General features: G+C 48.5%; 1 protein-coding gene across 2 annotated transcripts in view; it reads left to right on the top strand.

Moving 5' to 3' along the window:
* LOC139236758 (receptor expression-enhancing protein 1-like) overlaps positions 1-26352 on the top strand; it is a 140590-nt gene that overhangs the window by 98365 nt on the left and 15873 nt on the right. For both annotated transcript variants that reach the window (XM_070866853.1, XM_070866854.1), the window contains one exon: positions 23912-24057. In XM_070866853.1, coding sequence (XP_070722954.1) covers positions 23912-24057 — 146 coding nt within the window. The remainder of the gene's footprint in view (positions 1-23911; positions 24058-26352) is intronic.

Below are 26352 nucleotides of genomic sequence, written 5' to 3' on the forward strand. Positions count from 1 at the left end.
CACCTTCGGATACTTCTTGATAACCTCTTGATGAAAATCTCACTTCCACACAGAAAATCTTACTCCAATCCAGCTTCAGTGAGCTCAACCAATTTCTTCCTCGTAAGGCAGACTTGTCTCCTTTCCACTAATATTAGAGGTAAGTTCTGAAATTGATCTTTATATTTCACCGATACGGTGATATAACCTACCACAGGAATTTTCTCTCCCGAGTAGCCTCGCAGCTCTATCTTGGATTTCTCCAGTTGAAAATCGCGCAGTTTGTTGCGATATAGTGACTCCGGTACTACAATCACAGATGCGTGTCAATTTCCATTGGTATCTTGAATCCCGCAACATCTATGTGGATTTTGATGCTTTCCGAATCGCTGTCCGTTAACCTCATGCTTCTGATGACATGTAACTCTAACATCTCCTCGTCCTGTTGTTGTTCTTCCATGCTATGTAGTCGCTTGGGATTTCTACTCATAGCTTTGAACACTGGACTCATAGCTTTAAAAACTGGTTTACCCTTCAGTCGGCATGCCTTCGCAAGATGCCCAGTCTTTCTGCAAAAGAAACACTCTGCCTTCACGTATGGACAACTTTGAGCAATGTGTTGTCCCAGGCACCTATAGCATGACTTCGACGCTCTGTTAGAATTTCCAGTTTCTGAGACTTTGGGCCCCCACTATCTTTTACTTTGAACCTGCAGGTGATTTACCTCGGTTGACTGACAACCCTATTCATTATTTAATTCTCGGGAATATTGTTCGGCCATGCCCATCGACCTCGCTGTCTGACAAGCAATCTCAAAAGTCAAGCCATCCGTCGGCAATAACTTCCTTCTGATCGCATCATTTTTCACCCCACAAACAAAACAATCCCGTAATGCTTGGTTTTGAAAGTTTCCAAAATTACAGTGCATCGATAGCTTTTTTAATGCTATGATGTAATCACTGATACTTTCATCAGCCTTTTGATTCCGAATCTCGAAACGATAGCTTTCAACAATTTCTAATGATTTGGGGTTATAGTGCTGCTCCAGCTTCATTAAAATCTCTTTAAGCGTTGTGTTCTTTGGCTCGTCAGGCACAAGCAGATTTACAAGGGTTTCGTACAATGCCGGAACTGCCTCCGATAAGAAGATTGCTTTCTTATGTTCCAACATAGCCCGGTTCTGGACTGCATTGTCTGGAACTTTGATTATGTTATTTGCAGTGAAATACATTTCTAGCCAATCTACATATGCTTTAAAACATTTCCGGTCGTGTCTATATTCCCCCAAATGTCCGATTACACCTGCCATTTTAATCTCTAGCTGTTCACACTTTGTGCTGTATTTTACCTTGGATTTTTGTAGCTTTTTCCAAAGACAAAAACTTCCAAAGTCTCTCTGTCAGCTGGCTGAATCCTTCACAAACAAAATTTAAGCTTTAAATCATCCGAAAAATCGCATCCTCGTCGCCAAATGTGATATCTTCACAGAGCACTGCACACACAGCTCCTAACATGGCAGGCAGTTCTCTCGGAAGCATCCGGAATCTGCCTGGTTCTGTTTATTATTAACTCTGCAGTTGCAGTACACAATACGTCCACATCCACAGTGTGGGGCTACAAACATTACAAGCTTACAGGCATTACACTTATGTAAAATGGTCATGTGCAGACATCAAGTGAGGATGAGACTGAATAAGCTCTAATGCCCTCCATGGTCAGATAGCCTACCAATACTGACTGGTGTGGGCTTACATATAAGAACATAAGAAATAGGAGCTGGAGTTGGCCATTTGGCCCTTCGAGCCTGCTCCGCCATTGAACAAGATCATGGCTAATATGAAAATGGTCACTTAGGTAACATACTAGAGTGTGGCTGATGCTGATCAACTGTACCCCAGCCACTGTAAGTACTTGCAGGACAATAGGGGAGGAAATTGAAGGAGTGGTAAGGCCTTTCCGACCGAGGGCAGGCGGTGGAGCTGACCCATCCGCAATTGCCCCCGTGCCGGAAATGGGATTCCGCTGTGCCCCGTGTATCCGACCCGCCCGGCACTCCAACCCGTTGTCGGCCACGTGCCCCGGCGAGACAGGAAGCTGCCAGTGGCTGGAGGTGCGGCCGCCCTTAAAGGGGAGGGCGTACCGCTGCAGCCACCACTTTGTTTTAATTGTCGGCCGACTCCTGAGCCGACCCGACAATGGCAACCCGGTATCCCCACCCCACTACGCCTCGCAGCATCCCTCCCCTTTAATTGAAGGGGAGGGACATTGCGACACGTCAGTGCGACACGGCACGTCTGTTGCACAGACGTCATCATTGCTGATGGACACTGCCCCGCTCACAACTCGATCCCGCCTTCAACGGCGCCCCAAAGCGCTGGGGGGGGGGGGTTGTCAGAGTTAAAGAGGCAAATTTTCCGGCTCTTCTCTCCAACTCCCGCCTGGCAGTAAATTTCCGCTTAAATCGAAGTGCCCTCCCCAATTTCTCGCTGAGGGCAATTTCAGCCCAATATCTCTGAAGGTAGCAGAATCGGCTTTGGCATCTTTTACTAGCTAATATACAGGGGAGGGGGTCATTAGCAGATCACGGCGGACCGGTTTCCATAACAGCCAATCCTTGCCCAGGGTGGAGCTGCTATCTGTTCCCAGTATGGGCAGGTTGGGTCACATTGGCCTCACTCTGTCTATCATGTAAAGAGGCCCAACAATATGATTCACTAAAGCAGGTCAACCACTGCCTTCTGTTAGGGACTGAAAATAACTTATGACACGTATCTTTAAAAACAATGTATATTTCAGTGAAGTAGAAGTCCTGATTCAGGCACACAAGCTACTTCCTAGTTTGACAAAGAGGAGGGTTTTTATCAATTGAGAATTGTTAATGAAAGGCCAACACACAAACAAGGCTGAAAATGGTAGGCTGAGTCAACGTAGAACCATCATAAACCCCCTCGTTAGCAGCAGAATTTTATATGGTTTAAGCATTTCCATTTTGTAAGAGTTCCAGAAATTCATGGTCTCAGGAGAAGCTGCTAATGGTGTTGACAGAAAGTAATTACTCCCTTGTTTGTCAAGTCAGTGAGTTTACAAGGCAATAAATTGCAATGGATTTCATGGAGAGTCCAGGCACATTCTAGAATCATAGAAATTTACAGCACGGAAGAAGGCCATTTTGGCCCATTGTGCCCTCGCTCAGAATCTAGAGTGGGGCCAATTTATAATTAACATAATTTTGTTGTGTTCAATGAGGCCAGATCACTCAAAACGCTCTGCCTCAAAACTGCTGAAATCTTTGCTCCTGCCAAAGGGACCTTGCGCCGGCCTGCTTCTACCCTGGGCCGAAGGGACCTTGCGCCGTGCCGCTTCTACCCTGGGCCGAAGGGACCTCGCGCCGGCCTGCTTCTACCCTGGGCCGAAGGGACCTCGCGCCGGCCTGCTTCTACCCTGGGCCGAAGGGACCTCGCGCCGGCCTGCTTCTACCCTGGGCCGAAGGGACCTCGCGCCGGCCTGCTTCTACCCTGGGCCAAAGGGACCTCGCGCCGGCCTGCTTCTACCCTGGGCCGAAGGGACCTCGCGCCGTGCCGCTTCTACCCTGGGCCGAAGGGACCTCGCGCCGGCCTGCTTCTACCCTGGGCCGAAGGGACCTCGCGCCGGCCTGCTTCTACCCTGGGCCGAAGGGACCTCGCGCCGGCCTGCTTCTACCCTGGGCCGAAGGGACCTCGCGCCGGCCTGCTTCTACCCTGGGCCAAAGGGACCTCGCGCCGGCCTGCTTCTACCCTGGGCCGAAGGGACCTCGCGCCGTGCCGCTTCTACCCTGGGCCGAAGGGACCTCGCGCCGGCCTGCTTCTACCCTGGGCCGAAGGGACCTCGCGCCGTGCCGCTTCTACCCTGGGCCGAAGGAACCTCGCGCCGTGCCGCTTCTACCCTGGGCCGAAGGGACCTCGCGCCGTGCTGCTTCTACCCTGGGCCGAAGGGACCTCGCGCCGGCCTGCTTCTACCCTGGGCCGAAGGGACCTCGCGCCGGCCTGCTTCTACCCTGGGCCGAAGGGACCTCGCGCCGTGCCGCTTCTACCCTGGGCCGAAGGGACCTCGCGCCGGCCTGCTTCTACCCTGGGCCGAAGGGACCTCGCGCCGTGCCGCTTCTACCCTGGGCCGAAGGGACCTCGCGCCGGCCTGCTTCTACCCTGGGCCGAAGGGACCTCGCGCCGTGCCGCTTCTACCCTGGGCCGAAGGGACCTCGCGCCGGCCTGCTTCTACCCTGGGCCGAAGGGACCTCGCGCCGTGCCGCTTCTACCCTGGGCCGAAGGGACCTCGCGCCGGCCTGCTTCTACCCTGGGCCGAAGGGACCTCGCGCCGGCCTGCTTCTACCCTGGGCCGAAGGGACCTCGCGCCGGCCTGCTTCTACCCTGGGCCGAAGGGACCTCGCGCCGTGCCGCTTCTACCCTGGGCCGAAGGGACCTCGCGCCGGCCTGCTTCTACCCTGGGCTGAAGGGACCTCGCACCGATCTGCGACTCCTGTTCGAGGCTTGCAACCCTAGCCTTCTAGCGAGGCTCCACGCTGTGAGGAGGAGTGCGCCCCGGGGACCGAGCCCGGTACCGCCAGGGAAACACAGCGGGAAACCGGGACCGCCTGGGGAGCCTGGCCTGGCACCGCCCGGGACACACAGCAGGGCCCCGAGCCCGGGACACACACATCAAGGAAAACGGACAACAAGCCAAGGAGAGTGAGGGTAGCAGCCCCGACCGGCTCTGTGTCACTCGGTGCCAAAAAAATCCATGGAGCCGTCTTCAGCCTGGTGTGCTCGCCCGACGGATCTGTATGGGCCCTGCGCCGGCCCGCTTCTGTCCCGGGCCGAAGGGACCCCTGCACCAGCCCGTTTCTACCTCGGCCCGGAGGGACCCCTGCACCTTAAACTTTTTAATCCACTTTTAATTCTTCTTTTTAAAGAAAACTTTGAATTAATCTTAACTTTTAAACAATTGGGGAAACTTTTATAACCTATTATTGATCTACATCTTAGACTTTTTCACAACTCTTAGAAACTTTTTAAACAAATTGGGAATTTTCATCCACTTTTAACTTTTAAAATAACTTTGGAAGTGACCTTCCTAATGCCTGCCCCTCAACCAAGCCTCGGGCCATCTACCATCAATGGCGCTACTCGGCGCCGAGCTTGCGGCCAACACTTCGCCGTAGGCAATGAGGCTTATAGAGCTGCGCCTGGTCTCCAGTTGTCTTGGACCCCCTTGCCACTGGACCAAGACTTTGCTCAGCTAAGCCCGTGTGGTTGCCGGTGTGCAGCAGCCACCCCACGTTAAAAGAACTCACGCACAGGCATCTTCCACTTCGTCAGTATGAAGTTCTGGACCTGGAACGTCAGGACCCTCATGGACAATCCCAACAGCAACAGGCCGGAACGCCGCACCGCCATAGTTGCCCAGGAACTCAGACATTTTGACATTGATATCGCTGCCCAAAGCGAGACCCGGCGGGCAGGGGAAGGCCAGTTGAAGAAACATGGTGGAGGTTACACCTTCTTCTGAAAAGGGAAACCAGAGGCAGAATGCCGCCTTCATGGAGTTGGCTTTGTTGTCAAGAATGAGCTGGTCGACCGCCTCAAAGACCCCCCTGTGGGGTTAACGAACGCCTCATGACTCTTCGTATTACACTATCTCGGAACCAATGCGCCACAGTCATCAGTGCGTACGCCCCTACACTCGATGCAACGGATGAGGCTAAAGAGGGTTTTTATTCCAACCTTGAGACATCCTTGTCCCGTGTCCCCATGGGCAACAAATTGATCCTCCCAGGTGATTAATGCCAGGGTTGGCAAAGACACAGCCCTCTGGGGAGGCGTAATTGGCAGAGAGGGGGTAGGGAAAGCCAACTCCAGTGGTACCCTACTCCTGACAAAATGTCTAGAACATGAACTCTTCATCACCAACACCCTGTTCCACCAGAGGGACAAATACAAGGCATCGTGGCAACACCCTCGCTCCAAACACTGGCACCTGCTTGACTGTGTCATCGTCCGAGCCAGGGATCGCAAGGATGTGCGCATTACCCGCGGCATGACAGGAGCTGACGACTGCTGGACGGACCACCGTCTAATCCGATCCATCATCAACATTAATATTGCCCCAAAGCAGAGGGGATGGCAGAACCAGTTCCGCAAAAAAGTTAATGCCGGGGCACTTAAGAGACCCAGCTAAGAGAGCCCTATACAGCCAGCGCCTCACAACCAATCTGGTGTACCTTGATGACCCTGAAATACTGAATGCTCACAGCGCTTGGTCTGCCCTCCAGTCCTCTATAACCAGTGCCTGTGAAGGTCACTCAACCAGAAAACATCAGGACTAGTTTGATGAAAATGATCAGGAGATCGAAGAACTAGTAGATCGCAAGCGCAAAGCATTTCTGAGCCTTAAGCAACAACCCAACTCGGGAACTGCAAAATAACATTACAGACGGCTCAAAACCCGGGACCTAAAGAACAGGTGGTGGATGGAGAAAGCACAAGAGATATAACAACTGGCCGACAGCCACGATATGCGAGGATTCTTCACTGCAGTCAAGGCCATCTACGGTCCAAACTCCCAAGGCCCCACCCCACTCCTGGCCAAGAATTCATCAAGGACACCGAGGCTGTCAGGGCCCGATGGAAGGAGCATTTTGAAGATCGCCTCAATCGAGACTCTTCCTTTGACTCGAGTGTTCTCGACTCCATCCCGCAGCATGAGACCCACCACCAACTCAGTGAAACTCCAACGTTGCATGAGGTAGGTAAAGCCATAAAACAGCTCAAGAATAACAAGGCTACAGGTGCGGATGGAATCCCTGCTGAGGCACTAAAGTATGGTGGAGAGGTGCTGTTGGCGCGGATACATGACCTCATCTCTCTTATCTGGAGGGAGAAAAGTGTGTCGGGAGATCTGAGAGATGCAGTGATTGTGACCATTTTTTAAAAAGGGGACAAGTCCGACTACGGCAACTACAGGGGTATCTCCCTGCTATCAGCCACTGGGAAAGTTGTCACTAGAGTTCTCCTCAATCGTCTTCTCCTTGTGGCCGAGGACCTCCTCCCAGAGTCACAGTGCAGATTTCGTCCCCTACGGGGCACAACGGACATGACCTTTGCAGCGCGACAGCTGCAGGAAAAATGCAGGGAGCAGCGCCAGCCCTTATACACGGCATTTTTCGATCTCACAAAGCCCTTTGACACTGTCAACCGTGAGGGTCTATGGAGCGTCCTCCTCCATTCCGGATGCCCCCAACAGTTTGTCAACATCCTTCGCCTGCTTCATGATGACATGCAGACCGTAATCCTTACCAACGGATCCATTACAGACCCAATTCACATCCGGTCCGGGGTCAAACAGGGCTGCGTCATCGCTCCAACCCTCTTCTCAATCTTCCTCGCCGCCATGCTCCACCTCACAATCAACAAGCTACCCGCTGGAGTGGAACTAAACTACAGAACCAGTGGGAAGATGCTTAACCTACGCCGCCTCCAGGCCAGGTCCAAGATCACCCCAACCTCTGTCGTTGAGCTGCAGTACGTGGACAATGCTTGTGTCTGCGCACATTCTGAGGCTGAACTCCAGGATATAGTCAATGTATTCACTGAGGCATATAAAAATATGGGCCTTACACTTAACATCCGTAAGACAAAGGCCCTTCACCAGCCTATCCCCGCCACACAGCACTGCCCTCCAATCATCAAGATTAACGGCGCGGCCCCCGACAACGTGAACCATTTCCCATATCGCGGGAGCCTCTTATCATCAAAAGTAGACATTGATTCAACATCACATCCAGTGCGCCAGTGCAGCCTTCGGCCATCTGAGGAAAACAGTGTTTGAAGACCAGGCCCTCAAATCTACCATCAAGCTCATGGTCTACCCGCCCTCCTGTATGGATCTGAAGCATGGATCATGTATAGAAGGCACCTCAAGTCACTGGAGATATATCACCAATGATGTCTCCGCAAGATCCTGCAAATCCACTGGGAGGACAGGCGCATCAACATCAGTGTCCACATCCAGGCGAACATCCCCAGTATTGAAGCACTGACCACACTCGATCAGCTTCGCTGGGCAGGCCACATAGTTCACCAGATATGAGACTCCCTAAGCAAATGCTTTATGCGGAGCTCCCTCATGGTAAACGAGCCAAAGGTGGGCAGCGGAAACATTATAAGGACACCCTCAAAGCCTCCCTGGTAAAGTGCAACATCACCACTGGCACCTGGGAGACCTTGGCCGAAGACTGCCCGAGATGGAGAAAGTGCATCCGGGAGAGCGTTGAGCTCTTCGAGTCTCAATACAAGGAGCGTAAAGAGGTCAAGCGCAGGCAGCGGAAGGAGCGCGTGGCAAACCAGCCCCACCCACCCCTTCCCTCGACGAATGTCTGTCCCACCTGTAACAGGGTCTGTGGCCCTCGTATCGGACTGTTCAGCCATCAAAGAACTCACTTTGGGAGTGGAAGCAAGTCTTCCTCGATTCCAAGGGACTGCCTATGATGATGAGCTCAGAAACAGAACCAAAAGGGAATGATTTGCAGCGAATCACAGCTATGCATGGAAATTGGAGGAGGGAAAAAAGCAGCTGAATTAAGAAAACGGAATGTGAAAAGAAGATGTCATGGAAAGCCAGTTATTGCTGAGTTAGCTGATTTCCCCCAGGGCAACCACTGAGGCACTATAATTGGCCTCAGCACCCATAGGTTAGAAAGTAGGAAAACAGCCATGGGGCCCCGATCCTAATCATTATCCCAATGGTCAAAGGGGCATGTAGTGGATGGGGACAGGATTGGATTCAACTGTGGTGTGCCCCAAACATGTGAATACCCCACTGTCACTCAGGGGTAGAAATTGGATCCTGCCCGAATTCGGATCCAAACTGAACGGCAACAACCACTGCGCCAAAACTGATGCACAAGAGGACCCACGCTAAATTGGTCCTCTTGCGTGATCAGGGTGCGACCAGCATGCTGGGGGGCGCCGGACACGCCCCAGGAGGGAGTGCGCTGGTCTTGAAGAGGAGGCTCGTCGGCTGATGAGTAAGCCACCATTATCCCCGAAAGTGGGGGGCGGGGGTGGGGTGGGGTGAGGTGGGGCCTGGGTGAGAGCGGGTCTGCAGGAGGAGCAATATTTTTTAACTTGCATTTGTGTGACAGCCTCCAGCAGTCCCATTTGAGGACCACTGGTTTGGCTGCTCTATGCCCATGAAAACCCACCACGGCTTGCAAGGCTCGTGCTGCGGTGAGCTGTGATCGAATAAGGATCGAATACTAATATGTCCTTGCTATACAGTACAAATGCACACGAGGCCCATACTAGAGAGAAGGTCACTCTGTGACCAGTAACCTTTATTAGCCAGCACTGAAGTGGAGAAGATGGGTGGAGCTTCCCCTTTTATACCTGAAAGTCCAGGTTAGGGGTGTCTCCCACAAGTTCACCACCTAGTGGTCAGTGTTCTCACGGTGTACAACTTAGGTCAGTTTATACATGGATTACAATGACAGTGGAATACATGACATCACCTCCCCCGCAAAGTCTTATTGGGATCACAGGTTAAGTCTCTCTGGTGGTTTACGCTCCCTGAGTTGGGGCTCCGGTTGTTGGGCACTGGCCTGAGTGTCTGCTGTTTGCAGTGCCTCAGGCCTGTCCGGACTGCCCACAGTGACTGGGCTCTCCTCCATTTGGTTCCGGTGTTTGGTCACCTGTGCTAGAGTGAACTCTACGTCGTGTTCTTCCTCTGCTTCTTCTATGGGGTTGCTGAACCTCCTTTTTGTTTGATCCACGTGTTTGCGGCAGATTTGTCCATTGGTAAATTTAACTATCAGAATCCTATTCCCCTCTTTGGTAATCACAGTGCCTGTGAGCCATTTGGACCCTGCAACGTAGTTGAGGACAAAGACAGGGTCATTGACATCAATACACCGTGCCCTCGCATTCCCGTCATGGTAGTCACATTGTGACCGGCGCCAGCTCTCAACAATTTCTTTCATGGTGGGGTATATAAGGGATAACCTGCTTTTGAGCATAATTTTCATTAGCAGCTCTGCGGGTGGAACTCTTGTGAACGAGTGTGGTCGGGATCTATTGGCCAACAGGAGGCGTGATAAGCGGCTTTGTAGGGAACCGCCTTGGATTCTGAGCATCCCCTGTTTGATTATCTGCACTGCTCGTTCCGCCTGGCCATTTGAGGCTGGCTTGATCGGTGTCGTTCTGACATGGTTGATACCAGTTCCTGCCATGAAGTCCTGGGATTCAATTCTAGTAATGCACGGGCCATTGTCGCTGACCAAGATGTCCAGTAGACCATGGGTGGCGAACATTGCCCGTAGACTTTCTACCGTGGCAGAGGATGTGCTTGAATTGAGAATGTCACTCGATCCATTTGGAGTAGGCGTCTACTACAACCAAAAACATTTTACCCATGAAAGGACCTACGTAGTCCACATGGATGCGTGACCATGGCTTGGTGGGCCAGGACCAGGGGCTAAGGGGGGCTTCCCTGGGCGTATTACCCAGCTGGACACACGTGTTGCACCTGCGAACACAAAGTTCCAGGTCTGCATCTATCCCTGGCCACCAAACGTGTGACCTGGCAATTGCCTTCATCATGACAATGCCCGGGTGCTCATTGTGGAGTTCTCGGATGAACGCCTCTCTGCCCATCTGGGGCATGACTACTCGGTTTCCCTATAGTAGGCAATCGGCCTGAATCGAGAGTTCATCCTTACGCCTGTGAAATGGTTTAAATTCCTCAGGACATGCCCCGTATGTGGCTGCCCAGTCCCCATTCAGGACACATTTCTTGACTAAAGATAGTAGCGGGTCTCTATTTGTCCAGACTTTGATCTGACGGGCTGTCACGGGTGAGCCTTCACTTTCGAAAGCTTCAACAGCTATGACCATCTCAGCAGCATGCTCGGTTGCCCCCTCGGTGGTGGCTAGTGGGAGACTGCTGAGTGCATCGGCGCAGTTTTCAGTACCCGGTCTGTGCCGAGTGGTATAGTCATAGGCAGCTAACGTGAGTGCCCACCTCTGTATGCGGGCCGACGCATTTACATTTATGGTCTTGTTGTCGGCCAAAAGGGACGTTAGGGGTTTGTGATCTGTCTCCAGCTCAAATTTCCTGCCAAACAGGTACTGGTGCATTTTTCTTAATGCATATACATATGCAAGTGCTTCCTTTTCTACCATCCCGTAGCCCCTTTCTGCCTGGGACAGACTTCTGGAGGCATAAGCTACCGGCTGTAACTGACCCTTGGCATTGACATGCTGCAACACACACCCGACCCCATAGGATGACACATCGCACGTTAAAACCAGTTTCTTACATGGGTCATATCGCGTTAACAGATTGTTGGAACATAACAATTTGCGTGCTCTATTAAAAGCCCTTTCCTGGCTGTCCCCCCAGACCCATTCACGACCTTTACATAGGAGCACGTGTAGCGGCTCTAACAGCGTGCTCAATTTGGGAAGAAAGTTACCAAAATAGTTCAGGAGCCCCAGGAACGAAAGCAGCTCCGGTGTTGGGCCCTGGATGTGCATTTGAAATGGACCTACCGCTCGTTTGAGGTCAGCGTCCTGGACCACTCCGGGGCGCCCTTGGCAATTTGGCGAGCAGTGCTCATCCAGCACAAACTGAGTGAGCGCACCACACATGCCATATTGGAGTCTTCAACGGCCATTTATTGCAGAAGGACTTCACTGTCCAGGCTTAGACAGGAAGACACTTATTACTTTGTTCATCTGCCATTAATCTTTAACTAAACAAGCATGAACGAGCTTGAGTTTCAGTTAACAACTGTCCTCTTGTCAAGGATTGAAAATAATTGTGAAAAGTATTTACTCTCTGACTGTATGCTGATGTGTGCCTGCATTATGGATACTAGCAAATGCTTGAGTTGCTGAAAATGACACTACATGGTGGCGTTCATTTATATTAATATATGGTTGTCAAATGAAATATCTCGATAAGCTATCTCACAGTCGCTCTTTCCCATGAAAGACATTGATGGGCTGGAGTTTTGGTCCATTTTTCCCCCAGAGTGACAGTAATGGTGGCGGAGAGCATTTCCGGGCGGGCAGCCAGCTTCCAGCACCCCGCTGGGACATTCGGTGCTGTGTTTGCGAGGGCGCGGAGCAGTACCGCCCGGGAAAGGCGAGCCAGCATGCAACGCCTCTGGTTGTGACACCGGCTCGATACTTGGTTCGCGCCCAATCCGTAGCGCCCCGTATCGCCCCCCAGTGGGACCGCCTGTGAAAGCTGGTGGTCCGAGCTGTAGCAGCCGCAGTGAGGGAAGGAATGTCTACCTAAGGTAAGTGTGATTGGTTTTTATTTTTGCGATTCAGGTGGATGTGGCATCAGGAAAGTATTGGGAATGTTTTTGGTGGGGGGGCTTTTTAGATTTTTTTTTCCACGGAAGCCTCTCTTAGGGCGCTCAGAGGCCGGCTGTTTACCTCAGGATTTACATTTGCTCAGCCGGCCTAGTGCCCTAAAAGAGGTGTGGAGCGCCTCCCTTAGCGCTCCGCCCCATACTCAGGGCCCAGCTGCTGAATTTTGCGGCTGGAGATGCAAACCATTTCCCGGCGCAAAATTTACCGCTCCGTCCAGGTTAATGCCGCAATAGAGGCGCAACCAAATTTCCACCCCATTGGATTGAAGAATTGCTTCTCAAACAGTTGAAAACAATTGAGTGATATTTGAAGTATAATCACCTCATTCCTGCTTAATTTGTATTGTCAATTACAGTTTGGAATAGGCCCAACATATACCAAAATCCAACCCCCTGTCAGTGTAATTGCTGCACTTTGTGCACTCCTTTTTTCAAGTGTGTCCACCTCTGGGAAGATGCCTGTGCGTGAGTTCTTTTAACGTGGAGTGGCCGTTGCACACCGATTACCACACGGGCTTAGCTGAGCAAGGTCTTGGTCCAGTGGCAAGGGGGTCCAAGACAACTGGAAACCAGGCACTGCTGTATAGGCCTCGTTGCCTACGGCAAGATGTTGGCCACAAGCTTGGCGCCGGATAGCGCCCTTGATGGAGGTGGCCTGAGGCTTGATTGAGGTCCAGCCATCATTGAGGCGGAGAGGCCTGATCGTCCCAATGACTGAAATTGTGGCCATGTGTTTCCGACAACAGTTACATCATCCTCCCGGTCCCTTCCTGACATCGGTAGTGGGTAAAATGATGGAATCAATTATTAAGGATGTCATAGCAGTGCATTTGGAAAGAGGTAATATGATAGGTCCAAGTCAGCATGGATTTGTGAAAGGGAAATCATGCTTGACAAATCTTCTGGAATTTTTTGAGGATGTTTCCAGTAGAGTGGACAAGAGAGAACCAGTTGATGTGGTATATTTGGACTTTCAGAAGGCTTTCGACAAGGTCCCACACAAGAGATTAATGTGCAAAGTTAAAGCACATGGGATTGGGGGTAGTGTGCTGACATGGATTGAGAACTGGTTGTCAGACAGGAAGCAAAGAGTAGGAGTAAATGGGGACTTTTCAGAATGGCAGGCAGTGACTAGTGGGGTACAGCAAGGTTCTGTGCTGGGGCCCCAGCTGTTTACACTGTATATTAATGATTTAGACGAGGGGATTAAATGTAGTATCTCCAAATTTGCGGATGACACTAAGTTGGGTGGCAGTGTGAGCTGCGAGGAGGATGCTATGAGGCTGCAGAGCGACTTGGATAGGTTAGGTGAGTGGGCAAATGCATGGCAGATGAAGTATAATGTGGATAAATGTGAGGTTATCCACTTTGGTGGTAAAAACAGAGAGACAGACTATTATCTGAATGGTGACAGATTAGGAAAAGGGGAGGTGCAAAGAGACCTGGGTGTCATGGTACATCAGTCATTGAAGGTTGGCATGCAGGTACAGCAGGCGGTTAAGAAAGCAAATGGCATGTTGGCCTTCATAGCGAGGGGATTTGAGTACAGGGGCAGGGAGGTGTTGCTACAATTGTACAGGGCCTTGGTGAGGCCACACCTGGAGTATTGTGTACAGTTTTGGTCTCCTAACCTGAGGAAGGACATTCTTGCTATTGAGGGAGTGCAGCCAAGGTTCACCAGACTGATTCCCGGGATGGCGGGACTGACCTATCAAGAAAGATTGGATCAACTGGGCTTGTATTCACTGGAGTTCAGAAGAATGAGAGGGGACCTCATAGAAACGTTTAAAATTCTGACGGGGTTAGACAGGTTAGATGCAGGAAGAATGTTCCCAATGTTGGGGAAGTCCAGAACCAGGGGACACAGTCTAAGGATAAGGGGGAAGCCATTTAGGACCGAGATGAGGAGGAATTTCTTCACCCAGAGAGTGGTGAACCTGTGGAATTCTCTACCACAGAAAGTTGTTGAGGCCAATTCACTAAATATATTCAAAAAGGAGTTAGATGGAGTCCTTACTATTAGGGGAATCAAGGGGTATGGTGAGAAAGCAGGAATGGGGTACTGAAGTTGCATGTTCAGCCATGAACTCATTGAATGGCGGTGCAGGCTAGAAGGGCCAAATGGCCTACTCCTGCACCTATTTTCTATGTTTCTATGTTTCTATCTACAGCTTTCTCTCTGTCTTTTTTCCATGCTATGGGGTCAGAGGGTCTAGTAAGGAGGAGGAACTGAGGGAAATCCTTATTAGTCGGGAAATTGTGTTGGGGAAATTGATGGGATTGAAGGCCGATAAATCCCCAGGGCCTGATGGACTGCATCCCAGAGTACTTAAGGAGGTGGCCTTGGAAATAGTGGATGCATTGACAGTCATTTTCCAACATTCCATTGACTCTGGATCAGTTCCTATCGAGTGGAGGGTAGCCAATGTAACCCCACTTTTTAAAAAAGGAGGGAGAGAAAACAGGGAATTATAGACCGGTCAGCCTGACATCAGTAGTGGGTAAAATGATGGAATCAATTATTAAGGATGTCATAGCAGCGCATTTGGAAAGAGGTGACATGATAGGTCCAAGTCAGCATGGATTTGTGAAAGGGAAATCATGCTTGACAAATCGTCTGGAATTTTTTGAGGATGTTTTCAGTAGAGTGGACAAGGGAGAACCAGTTGATGTGGTATATTTGGACTTTCAGAAGGCTTTCGACAAGGTCCCACACAAGAGATTAATGTGCAAAGTTAAAGCACATGGGATTGGGGGTAGAGTGCTGACATGGATTGAGAACTGGTTGTCAGACAGGAAGCAAAGAGTAGGAGTAAATGGGGATTTTTCAGAATGGCAGGCAGTGACTAGTGGGGTACCGCAAGGTTCTGTGCTGGTGCCCCAGCTGTTTACACTGTACATTAATGATTTAGACGAGGGGATTAAATGTAGTATCTCCAAATTTGCGGATGACACTAAGTTGGGTGGCAGTGTGAGCTGCGAGGAGGATGCTATGAGGCTGCAGAGCGACTTGGATAGGTTAGGTGAGTGGGCAAATGCATGGCAGATGAAGTATAATGTGGATAAATGTGAGGTTATCCACTTTGGTGGTAAAAACAGAGAGACAGACTATTATCTGAATGGTGACAGATTAGGAAAAGGGGAGGTGCAAAGAGACCTGGGTGTCATGGTACATCAGTCATTGAAGGTTGGCATGCAGGTACAGCAGGCGGTTAAGAAAGCAAATGGCATGTTGGCCTTCATAGCGAGGGGATTTGAGTACAGGGGCAGGGAGGTGTTACTACAGTTGTACAGGGCCTTGGTGAGGCCACACCTGGAGTATTGTGTACAGTTTTGGTCTCCTAACCTGAGGAAGGACATTCTTGCTATTGAGGGAGTGCAGCGAAGGTTCACCAGACTGATTCCCGGGATGGCGGGACTGACCTATCAAGAAAAACTGGATCAACTGGGCTTGTATTCACTGGAGTTCAGAAGAATAAGAGGGGACCTCATAGAAACGTTTACAATTCTGATGGGTTTAGTCAGGTTAGATGCAGGAAGAATGTTCCCAATGTTGGGGAAGTCCAGAACCAGGGGACACAGTCTAAGGATAAGGGGTAAGCCATTTAGGACCGAGATGAGGAGAAACTTCTTCACCCAGAGAGTGGTGAACCTGTGGAATTCTCTACCACAGAAAGTTGTTGAGGCCAATTCACTAAATATATTCAAAAAGGAGTTAGATGAAGTTCTTACCACTAGGGGGATCAAGGGGTATGGCGAGAAAGCAGGAATGGGGTACTGAAGTTGCATGTTCAGCCATGAACTCATTGAATGGCGGTACAGGCTAGAAAGGCCGAATGGCCTACTCCTGCACCTATTTTCTATGTTTCTATGCTATCTTTCCAATTTCGATTCCAGCTTCCCTCCCATCCCAGCCACCACATGCTTCGTGTCTCACCTCGAGCACCTGTAAATTCTGTACATTGCATCTTTACTGATTCCAGCCCACAGCATGCACTCCATGCCTTAACAAGGCTTAGCTCTTGCATTCAAAAACTCTGCTGTGCTTGATTGTTACTCTACGAGTGATGTACATACACAGTATATGTGTATCCCAAAGTTTCTTTTGAATTATTTAAATTCAAGTTATTGTTTTTCAAGAACTGATATCGCTTCTATCGGTGAATATTAGCCTGTGCTCGCCGTTATCATTGAAGCTTACACAAACAGCATGGGTTGAAGTCTCCTGCCTGTGTTGTGGCATTAACAAATTTAAGGAATTATTCAACATACAGTTAATTTCTTTTGATTTTTAAACCAGTCATTTAGTATTTATTTTTAAATGTGAGGAATTTTTCCTTGTTATTTATCCACGGAAGAACGCACCTTGGCCACTTGATGCCTCAGTGAGTAGATCCAGTGAGTGGTTGAGACATGCAGATTAGGAAGGGCCCAGAACCGTAACTTGGTTTGCCCTGAGGTAGCTGATCTCAATCCGGGGGACATATAGAGCTCTACAATTGACTCTGGCACCCCAGGGTGAGGGAGGGGAGAATCACGCAGAGTTGTTGCTGCTGAGTGAGCCCAACTGATGGGTGTGGGTGTCATGTAAACTTGGGCTAAGCACACACAAATAGCCTACTGTCAAGGCTGACACCTGAATAATGGTCAAATGGTTGTGGTACCAAGAAGGTGATCAGACTGCGTGAAACCACATCATAGGCAGTCCCTCGAAATCGAGGAAGACTTGTTTCCACTAAAAGTGAGTTCTCAGGTGACTGTATGGTCTCTGTCACAGGTGGGACAGACAGTGGTTAAAGGCAAGGGTGGGTGGGGAGCCTGGTTTGTCGCACGCTCCTTCCACTGCCTGTGCTTGTTTTCTGCATGCTCTCAGTGACAAGAGTCGAGATGCTCAGCGCCCTCCCGGATGCTCTTCCTCCACTCAGGGCGGTCTTTGGCCAGGGATTCCCAGGTGTCGATGGGGATGTTGCATTTCATCAAGGAGGCTCTGAGGGTGTCCCTGAAATGTTTCCTCTGTCCACCTGGGGCTCGCTTACCATGTAGGAGTTCCGAGTAGAGCGCTTGCTTAGGGAGTCTTATGTCAGGCATGCGGACGATGTGGCCCGCCCAACGGAGCTGGTCGAGTGTGGTCAGTGCTTCGATGCTGGGGATGTTGGTCTGATCGAGAACACTAACATTGGTGCGTCTGTCCTCCCAGGGGATTGGCAGACCACCATACTCTAGCAAAGGAATCAATGCATTCACGGGGTGTGTAATGTTTATCATAATGTAACCATATCATGTTGCACCTTTCCTTTCTTCTTCCAACTCTTTATTTCGTCTCTTCATTCTCCATCAACACTCTGGGATGCTTGTGTAAGTTCTACCAGTCTGCATGAACTGCCTTTAGTTAAATAAACAATAAAAGTAGCTTCCCAATAGCTGTAATAATTAGCTGCTGAGTGTTATTGCCTGTGTGATGCGGCTAAACAACATTAGTGCCAGTCATTGCAGTAGCGCTACATTCAAGAAATGCCAAAATAATGATTGAATTTTAATTTCCTTGCTCATGGCACTGTACTGCCAATATTGTGGGGCAGGTAATGCAATACAGCTTCAAGCTATTTATCAGTGATTTTCTTAAAATAATTTTGGAAGCAATGTGTCGATAGTTAAATGCTGTTGCGTCAATCTGTTTGCAGACTGAATAGCCCAGCTATAATTGGCTATGTCAAGAAATCATGCCATGCCCCAGATATATTCGGATTCCATTTTTTTCTTACTAATTCAATAACACTATCTCAAGTTGCGCTGCAAAATAGATTTGCTGTGCATTGTTTCTCTAGCCTGTGCTCGGTGTTGCCATTGATGCTTATGCAAACAGCATGGATTGAAGTCTCCTCTGTCTGTGTTGCAAACTCCATCACTTCGAGCAAAGTCACCGTTTTACAATTGCAGCCAAGCCAGTGTTTGATTAGTATAAGTGTTTGGTTAGTCAGAGTATCTATCAGTCCCTGACAGTAAGGTTATTGTGTTTGAATAAATTTCTTGGCTGAATCACTTCAAGCAGCTGTACTGTCTCTCTTTTGTTGACTATTTTATGCCATCTGCCTCACATCCCTTTTAAAGCAACAATGCCCCTTTTTAATTTGCTTATATTGGCCCGGATTTTGCGGTCAGTGGCGAAGCGATAGCGTTGGTGCAGACCTCGAAGAAAGCTGCCCACAAAGCTCTAATGATCTCTGGCGTCGATTTCACCTCTCCCGGCGTTAATTTGCTTCTGGTGCCAAGTCTAGGGGATCACCAGCATCTAGCAACAGTGATGTCATCAATAGTAAAACCAGAAAATGCTGGCAATCTCAGCGGGTCAGGCAGCATCTGTGGAGAGAAAAATAGAGTTAACGTTTCAGATCGATGACCCTTCGTTTCAGGTCTGATGAAGGGTCATCAACCTGCCAATCACACTGAAGAATTCTCGCAGACAGCAAACCAGGAAGTAAAAAGCACTGATTTTTCTGCACTTTTTAATTATTTTACAAAAAGCGAAATAAAGATTGGGACATACACCTGGGATTAAGATAGAAACTGAAATATTATAAACAAACTTTAAAAAATTATTATATTAAAAACCATTGCATTTTTATCATAATGGAAAAATTTGACATTCCACAAATATTAAATTAATTTTTCAGAAATAATTGTTCAGCAGTAATTATGACCCAGTACACCATTAAAAACCTAGTTACACCTCATTAAATAAGGCTTAGCTTTTTCATGGGTTTTAATAGCGATATTCTAGTATGAAAAGGGACGTTTACATCGTTCAATGATGTCATTTGAATGCCGGCTCCGGAGAGTTCAACTGCGAAGGAGCAGGGAATGACTGACATCACCTTTTGGATTTCCGCGTTTAACTTAGCATGTGCAGACGCCAGAAGTTGCTGTCAGTTTCACAATTGTAATGACAGTTTCGCCTTCGTTACAACTGCAAGTTCTAGGCCATCATCATCATCATCATAGACAGTCCCTCGGAATCGAGGAAGACTTACTTCCACTCCTGAATTGAGTTCTTTGGTGGCTGAACAGTCCAAGACTCTGTCACAGGTAGGACAGATAGTTGTTGAGGGAAGGGGTGGGTGGGACTGGTTCGCTGTACACTCTTTCCGCTGCCTGCGCTTGATTTCTGCACACTCTTGGCGTTGAGACTCGAGGTGCTCAGTGCCCTCCCGGATGCACTTTCTCCACTTAGAGCAGTCTTTGGCCAGGGACTCCCAGGTTTCGTTGGCATGACGCACTTTATCAGGGAGGCTTTGAGGGTGTCCTTGTAACGTTTCCGCTGCCCACCTTTGGCTCTTTTGCCGTAAAGGAGCTCCACGTAGAGCACCTGCTTTGGGAGTCTCGTGTCTGGCATGTGAACTATGTGGCCTGCCCAGCGAGGCTGATCGAGTGTGGTCAGTGCACAAATGCTGAGGATGTTAGCCTGGACGAGGATACTGATGTTGGTGCCCCTGTTCTCCCAGGGGATTTGTAAGATCTTGCGGAGACATCATTGGTGATATATCTCTAGCGACTTGAGGTGTCTACTGTACATGGTCCATGCCTCTCAGCCATACAGGAGGGCGGGTATTACTACAGTCCTGTAGACCATGAGCTTGGTGGTAGATTTGTGGGCCTGGTCTTCGAACACTCTTTTCCTCAGGCGGCCAAAGGCTGCACTGGCGCACTGGAGGCAGTGTTGAATCTCCTCATCAATGTCTGCTTTTGTTGATAAGAGGCTCCCAAGGTATGGGAAATGGTCCACGTTGTCGAGGGCCGCGCCGTGGATCTTGATGGCACATTCTGGGCCATCGACTCATTGTAAAGCACGATCACCTCTACAAGCGGTTTCATTAATAAAATAGACTGCCTAGTTAGTAGGTCAGGTATTAAAGGAAAAGAATATTTTGTTGAACTGTTGCATAATATAGAATGACATAATTTTTAATATCAATAAGCTGTATGCTAGGTGTCTTGCATTAATTCACCATTATTGGACTTTTTGCCTGAGAAGGTTAAGAGATAATCAAGATGATTTTAGGTATCGGGAATCTAGGTTTTGAGGAAAGGTTAAGAAAACTGACCTTGGAAAAAAGCGTTACAGGCAACTTAATTGAACTTTTCCACTTGATGAAGGGGACAAACAAAGCTTCTGACCAGTATCCAGTGACTCTTGCTAGAAGTGTGCTTGTTTTAAACACTTGCTGAGCATAAGATAAAGCTCAGCAGTGATGCCCCAAATATCAAGTTTCTGGACAGCACTCAGTGCCTATGAGTTACGCATGGCTTGGTGATGTACTGGAGGGCAGCCATGACCCATAAACCACCATGGCCCCGTGCCTTCAGGTGCTAAGAGGAGAAAAGGGAAGCAAATTACAAACACCTTTTGGAATTATTTTTCCAGTAGTTTAGAAGCTAACAAACTAAGAGATACAAACACTTGAATCCAGAGTCTTCAAAAAATGTTTCAACTTTGCTTCTGCTCCTTAACACGTCTGCGAATCTCTTGCCTGGTTTGCACATGTTCTATATGTTACTGATCGGGTTGATACTGCCAAACGGGGATACTGACAGTCACTGATCAATCTGCTACAAAGCTGTCTGAGCGCACAGTGCTCCTCATCTCTGGAAACCATTGTCTGAATCCAGTTTAGTAATGGGTGAGGGTTTATCTCCCTTTGTCAGCCGTGAAAGATTTATATCAATAAAGATTATGGACAGTACAGCCTAATTTTCTCCACTATACTGACCCTAGTCAGGTGCAAACAGCGGGACAATGGGGCAGGGAGTCCTACTGCTGCCTCCCTGCCTCACATCTATACCTTCTTACCTCTAACCTCTAGCCCTTCACTGCCCCGCTGCATGTAAGTGACAAGAAGGAAGCAGGGTCCAGCAACCCACTGATTTCCCTGCCTTCCACTGACAAGTCCTTGGACTGAGAGCAGCATCATCATCGTCACAGGCAGTCTCTCGGAATCGAGGAATACTTGCTTCCACTCTTAGAATGAGTTCTTCGGGGACTGTACAGTCCAATTCGAGAACCACAGTCCCTGTCACAAGTGGGACAGACAGTTATTGAGGGAAGGGGTGGGTGGGACAGGTTTGCTGCACGTTCTTTCCGCTGCCTGTGCTTGTTTTCTGCATGCACTCGGCGATGAGACTCGAGGCGCTCAGCGCCCTCCCGGATCCACTTCCTCTACTTAGGGCAGTCTTTGGCCAGGGACTCCCAGGTGTCGGTGGGGATGTTGCACTTTATCAGGGAGGCTTTGAAGATGTCCTTGAGGTTTGCCATGAAGGAGTTCCGAGTAGAGCGCTTGCTCCGACAATGTGGCCTGCCCAGCGGAGCTGATCAAGTGTGGTCAGTAGTTCAATGCTGGGGATGTTGGCCTGGACAAGGACGCTGATGTTGGTGCATCTGTCCTCCCAGGAAATTTGTAGGATCCTGCGGAGACATTGTTGGTGGTATTTCTCCAGTGACTTGAGGTGTCTACTGTACATGGTCCATGTCTCTGAACCATACAGGAGGGCGGCAGGGTGGCACTAAACACTGGGCAATCTCACTGAGCAGTATGTTGGAGCAAGAGGGTTCCTTTCCATCTTACCTCTTTTTCAGAGCCCCCGTCGCTCCTGGAGCATGCTCCCAAATTTTTTAAGATTAATCCTAAGGGATCTGCTTCCCATTTAACGACAGCATAGACAGCTTGCATTGTTAAAAAAAGAAAGACTTGGATTTATATAGCGGCTTTAACGACCATCGGAAGTCTCAAAGCGCTTTACAACCAATGAAGTACTTTTGGAGTGTAGTCACTGTTATAATGTGGGAAACCAGGTAGCCAATTTGCGCACAGCAAGATCCCACAAACAGCAATGTGATATTGACCAGATAATCTGTTTTTTAGTGATGTTGATTGAGGGATAAATATTGGCCAGGACACCGGGGATAACTCCCCTGCTCTTCTTCAAAATAGTGCCATGAGATCTTTTACGTGCACCTGAGAGAGCAGACGGGGCCTCAGTTTAACGTCTCATCTGAAAGTCACTGGAATTTAGAAGAATGAGAGAGGATCTCATAGAAACATATAAAATTCTGACGGGATTGGACAGGTTAGATGCAGGAAGAATGTTCCCGATGTTGGGGAAGTCCAGAACTAGGGGTCACAGTCTAAGGATAAGGGGCAAGCCATTTAGGACCGAGATGAGGAGAAATTTCTTCACTCAGAGAATTGTGAACCTGTGGAATTCTCTACCACAGAAATTTGTTGAGGCCAGTTCGTTAGATATATTCAACAGGGAGTTAGATGTGATCCTTACGGCTAAAGGGATCAAGAGGTATGGAGAGAAAGCAGGAATGGGGTACTGAAGTTGCATGATCAGCCATGATCATATTGAATGGTGGTGCAGGCTCGAAAGGCCGAATGGCCTACTTCTGCACCTATTTTCTATGTTTCTATGGTCCCTAATTGCTTCAGAGAGGCATAATCATAAAAAGAAGTGGTTCCTGTCTCTCCTGATGCTGCGGGGTGAGTGTCCTGCTCCAACATTGGCCACATGTCCCTCTTTGCAGTGGGTGGTGGTCCTACTCTGACCTTCTGCGGTGGGTTGAGGGAAATCCAGCCCCATGTCTGTAAGATTAAAGATATTCACTGGGAAAACTCAGTCGCCCTTTCATGAATCCAGCCCAGATCGATGGTGCGGAGCGCCTGCTTTCTTGACTGGGTGCCAGGGCCTGAAGTGCATCGAGTTCGGGAAGTCGCAACCCAGTGCAAGCCCATAGCACAACGTTTCCTGTAGTTCAGCAGTAATCAAACAAGCTCATTCAGAGAGGCCACAAAGATGATTGGAGAGGGAGATATAAATGAACGACAAAAAGATTTCTATTTCTCACAAAGAATAGCATCATTATAGAGCAATAAGGTACATTGGTGCAGTGGGTTTTCACTCTTTTGAAGTAGATACTGGGGAACTTTATCCTGCAATAAACAAGAACTACATCCAACCTAAGACTGCTAACTGCTCGGAAAAGTAAAATAAAAATCTCATCCCCATTATGAACTCAACTTCTCCAACATATAAAATTGCATTTGCCTTAACATAAAATTTACAACACAGAAACAGGCCATTCGGCCCAACTGGTCTTTTGTGCTGGTGTTTATGCACCACACATGCCTCCTCCCACCCTACATCACCTCGTTCTATCATCATTTTCTTCACCATAAAATAGGAATTTCCACGTCAAATCTGGAAACCCGTTCCATCAAAGCTTTTAACCAATTATAGAATTATTGTCTCCACTACCTTACCCAGAATGGCATTCCAGAGATTGATCAGTTTTCATGTGAAGAGCTTGCAACTTTTGCGTTTCCAAGATAACACTAATAAGCATGCTTTGCTTTTGTTGTTAGCAGCACACCCTCAAATCCATTATTAAAGCAAGTAGATATTTTCTTTCTTTTATTTTTGTATTATTTTTCTTCACCTCTCAGCTGGTTACCTGGACATTAAAAGGTGACGAAGTAAATATTGATCAGGTGCCGAAGTCAGATGAAGAGCAATTTAAGACTAAAGCAGTAGAGGATTCTGATGATGAGATAACAGGACGCATGCTCAAACGTCCCCTTAAACCACTTAGAAAAAAGGTGCAACGTCCTGAGGTATGTTACTGGACCTGATGTGTGAGGTGGTCCCTCCAGTGAGTTGGAGAAGTGGACAGTCTGGTCAATCAAGGTCCATCTTTCAAGTGATTTCGTGGATAGCTTTTTTTATGACAAGCTCTTTCCCCCCCCTCCCACTAATTCAGCTATGTATTGTAAACGGACCGCTGCCAAACCTAGTGTCGACTTGGAGGTTTGGTCAAAATGATCCACTCTTAAGAAATTGGCCGTTCCTTGTCAAGGGAAATGAAAGCAAACCCATTCCCCTCCCTCATCCCTCTCCCTTCTCAGGTGCAAATCAACTTCTTTAGTTGAGATCAGCTTGCCTGTTGCTGTTACTTGAATTGAAGAAATGCTTATCCTTAGGATTTTTCCAACCAATGTGTTTCAATTTAACATCAACTTCATAAATTACAATTAAAAGACAAACATTGGTTATTGTGCTCTGCATTAAATCCACCAGTGTAGCTGCTTGGAGTTCTGGTTCCAAAATGGCGAAATCAATCAGTAAAGCAGATTTTTTTTAAAACCCGGGATTATTCGGGCAAAATCTGGTCATCAAAGACTAAGATGTTACGGAATGTAACCTATTTAATTGCTGGAAACAATTCTGAAACCCAAGCAACTCAGAGGGCATCTGATAGCACAATTCTGTGTGCTTCATGATCGCAAGTGTAGTTTAATAACGGTTCCCAATCATCTAGGAAGACCCTGCCAAATTTGTCTTCTTTAGGTCAACTTCCTTTTCAAGGCAACATTTGTAGCTGGGTGAGTCATACTGAGGTACAGTTCTACAGGCACAAGACAGCCCTTCTGAAACCTTACCTAAGCGACCAAACTTGAGCTCAATGGTGTGTGAGAGATCACCATATCCGAGTCCAATCTGTGCTCAACCGAGATCCATATGTGTGCACTTTCACTTGGTCACTGGACGGTGATCAAGAGAACGAGCCCAGCCTTATATTTTCAGAATCCAAGCTGATTGTATTGTGCCAGCTGAGACTAGCTAACTCAGCACAGACTGGGTATTGAACCTGAGTCTTTTCTGGTCTTTGGAACAGAGGAGGCTGAGGGGATACCTTATTGAGGTGTGTAAAATGATGAGGGGCCTAGATAGAGTGGATAGGAAGGACCTATTTCCCTTAGCAGAGGGATCAACAACCAAGGGGCATAGATTTAAAGTAATTGGTAGAAGGTTTAGAGGGGATTTTGAGGGGAAATTCCTTCACACAGAGGGTTGTGAGGGTCTGAAACTAACTGCCTGAAAGGGTGGTAGAGGCAGAAACCCTCACCACATTTAAAAAGTACTTGGATGTGCACCAGAAGTACCGTAACCTACAGGGCTACGGACCAAGAGCTGGAAAGTGGGATTAGGCTGGATAGCTCTTCGCTCTGTAGCCCTGCAAGTCGGCCGGCGTGGACACGACTTCCACAGTGCTCTGAGTAGTTTTACTTTCCATACACTGCTTGGTTGTCAATGAAATCTAAAAGAAATGCTTATAGGAGCTGTGCAGATTTCCTGTGGTAGAACGGCTAATATTCATATTTTATCATTAATAGGGGAAGAATGGCCTTGGTTGCTTATAGAATCAACAACAACAACTTGTATTTATATAGCGCCTTTAACGGAGCAAAATATCCCAAGGCGCTTCACAAGAGTACAATGAGATAAAAATGTTGACACCAAGCCACATAAGTAGAAATTAGCGCAGGTCACCAAAAGCTTGGTCAAAGAGGTAGGTTTTAAGTAGCGTCTCGAAGGAGAAAGAGAGGTAGAGAGGCAGAGAGGTTTATGGAGCGAGTTCCAGAGTTTGGGGCCGAGGCAACAAACGGCTCAGCCACCGATGGTTGAGCGATTATAATCAGGGATGCTCTAGAGGGCAGAATTAGAGGAGCACAGACATCTTGTGGGATTGTGGGGCTGGAGGACATTACAGAGATAGAGATGGGTGAGGCTTCAGCAGCGGATGAGTACATAAGTACATAAGTAATACGAGCAGGAGTAGGCCATTTGGCCCCTCGAGCCTGCTCCGCCATTCAATAAGATCATGGCTGATCTGATCATGGACTCAGCTCCACTTCCCTGCCCACTCCCAACATAGAAACATAGAAAAAGGTGCCAGAGTAGGGCATTCGGCCCTTCAAGCCTGCACCACCATTCAATAAGATCATGGCTGATCATTCACCTCACTACCCCTTTCCTGCTTTCTCTCCATATCCCTTGATCCCTTTAGCCATTAGGGCCATATCTAACCCTCTCTTGAATATATCCAATGAACTGACATCAACAACTCT

The sequence above is a fragment of the Pristiophorus japonicus genome, chromosome 2 (assembly GCF_044704955.1).
Source record: "Pristiophorus japonicus isolate sPriJap1 chromosome 2, sPriJap1.hap1, whole genome shotgun sequence".
Lineage (NCBI taxonomy): Eukaryota > Metazoa > Chordata > Chondrichthyes > Pristiophoridae > Pristiophorus > Pristiophorus japonicus.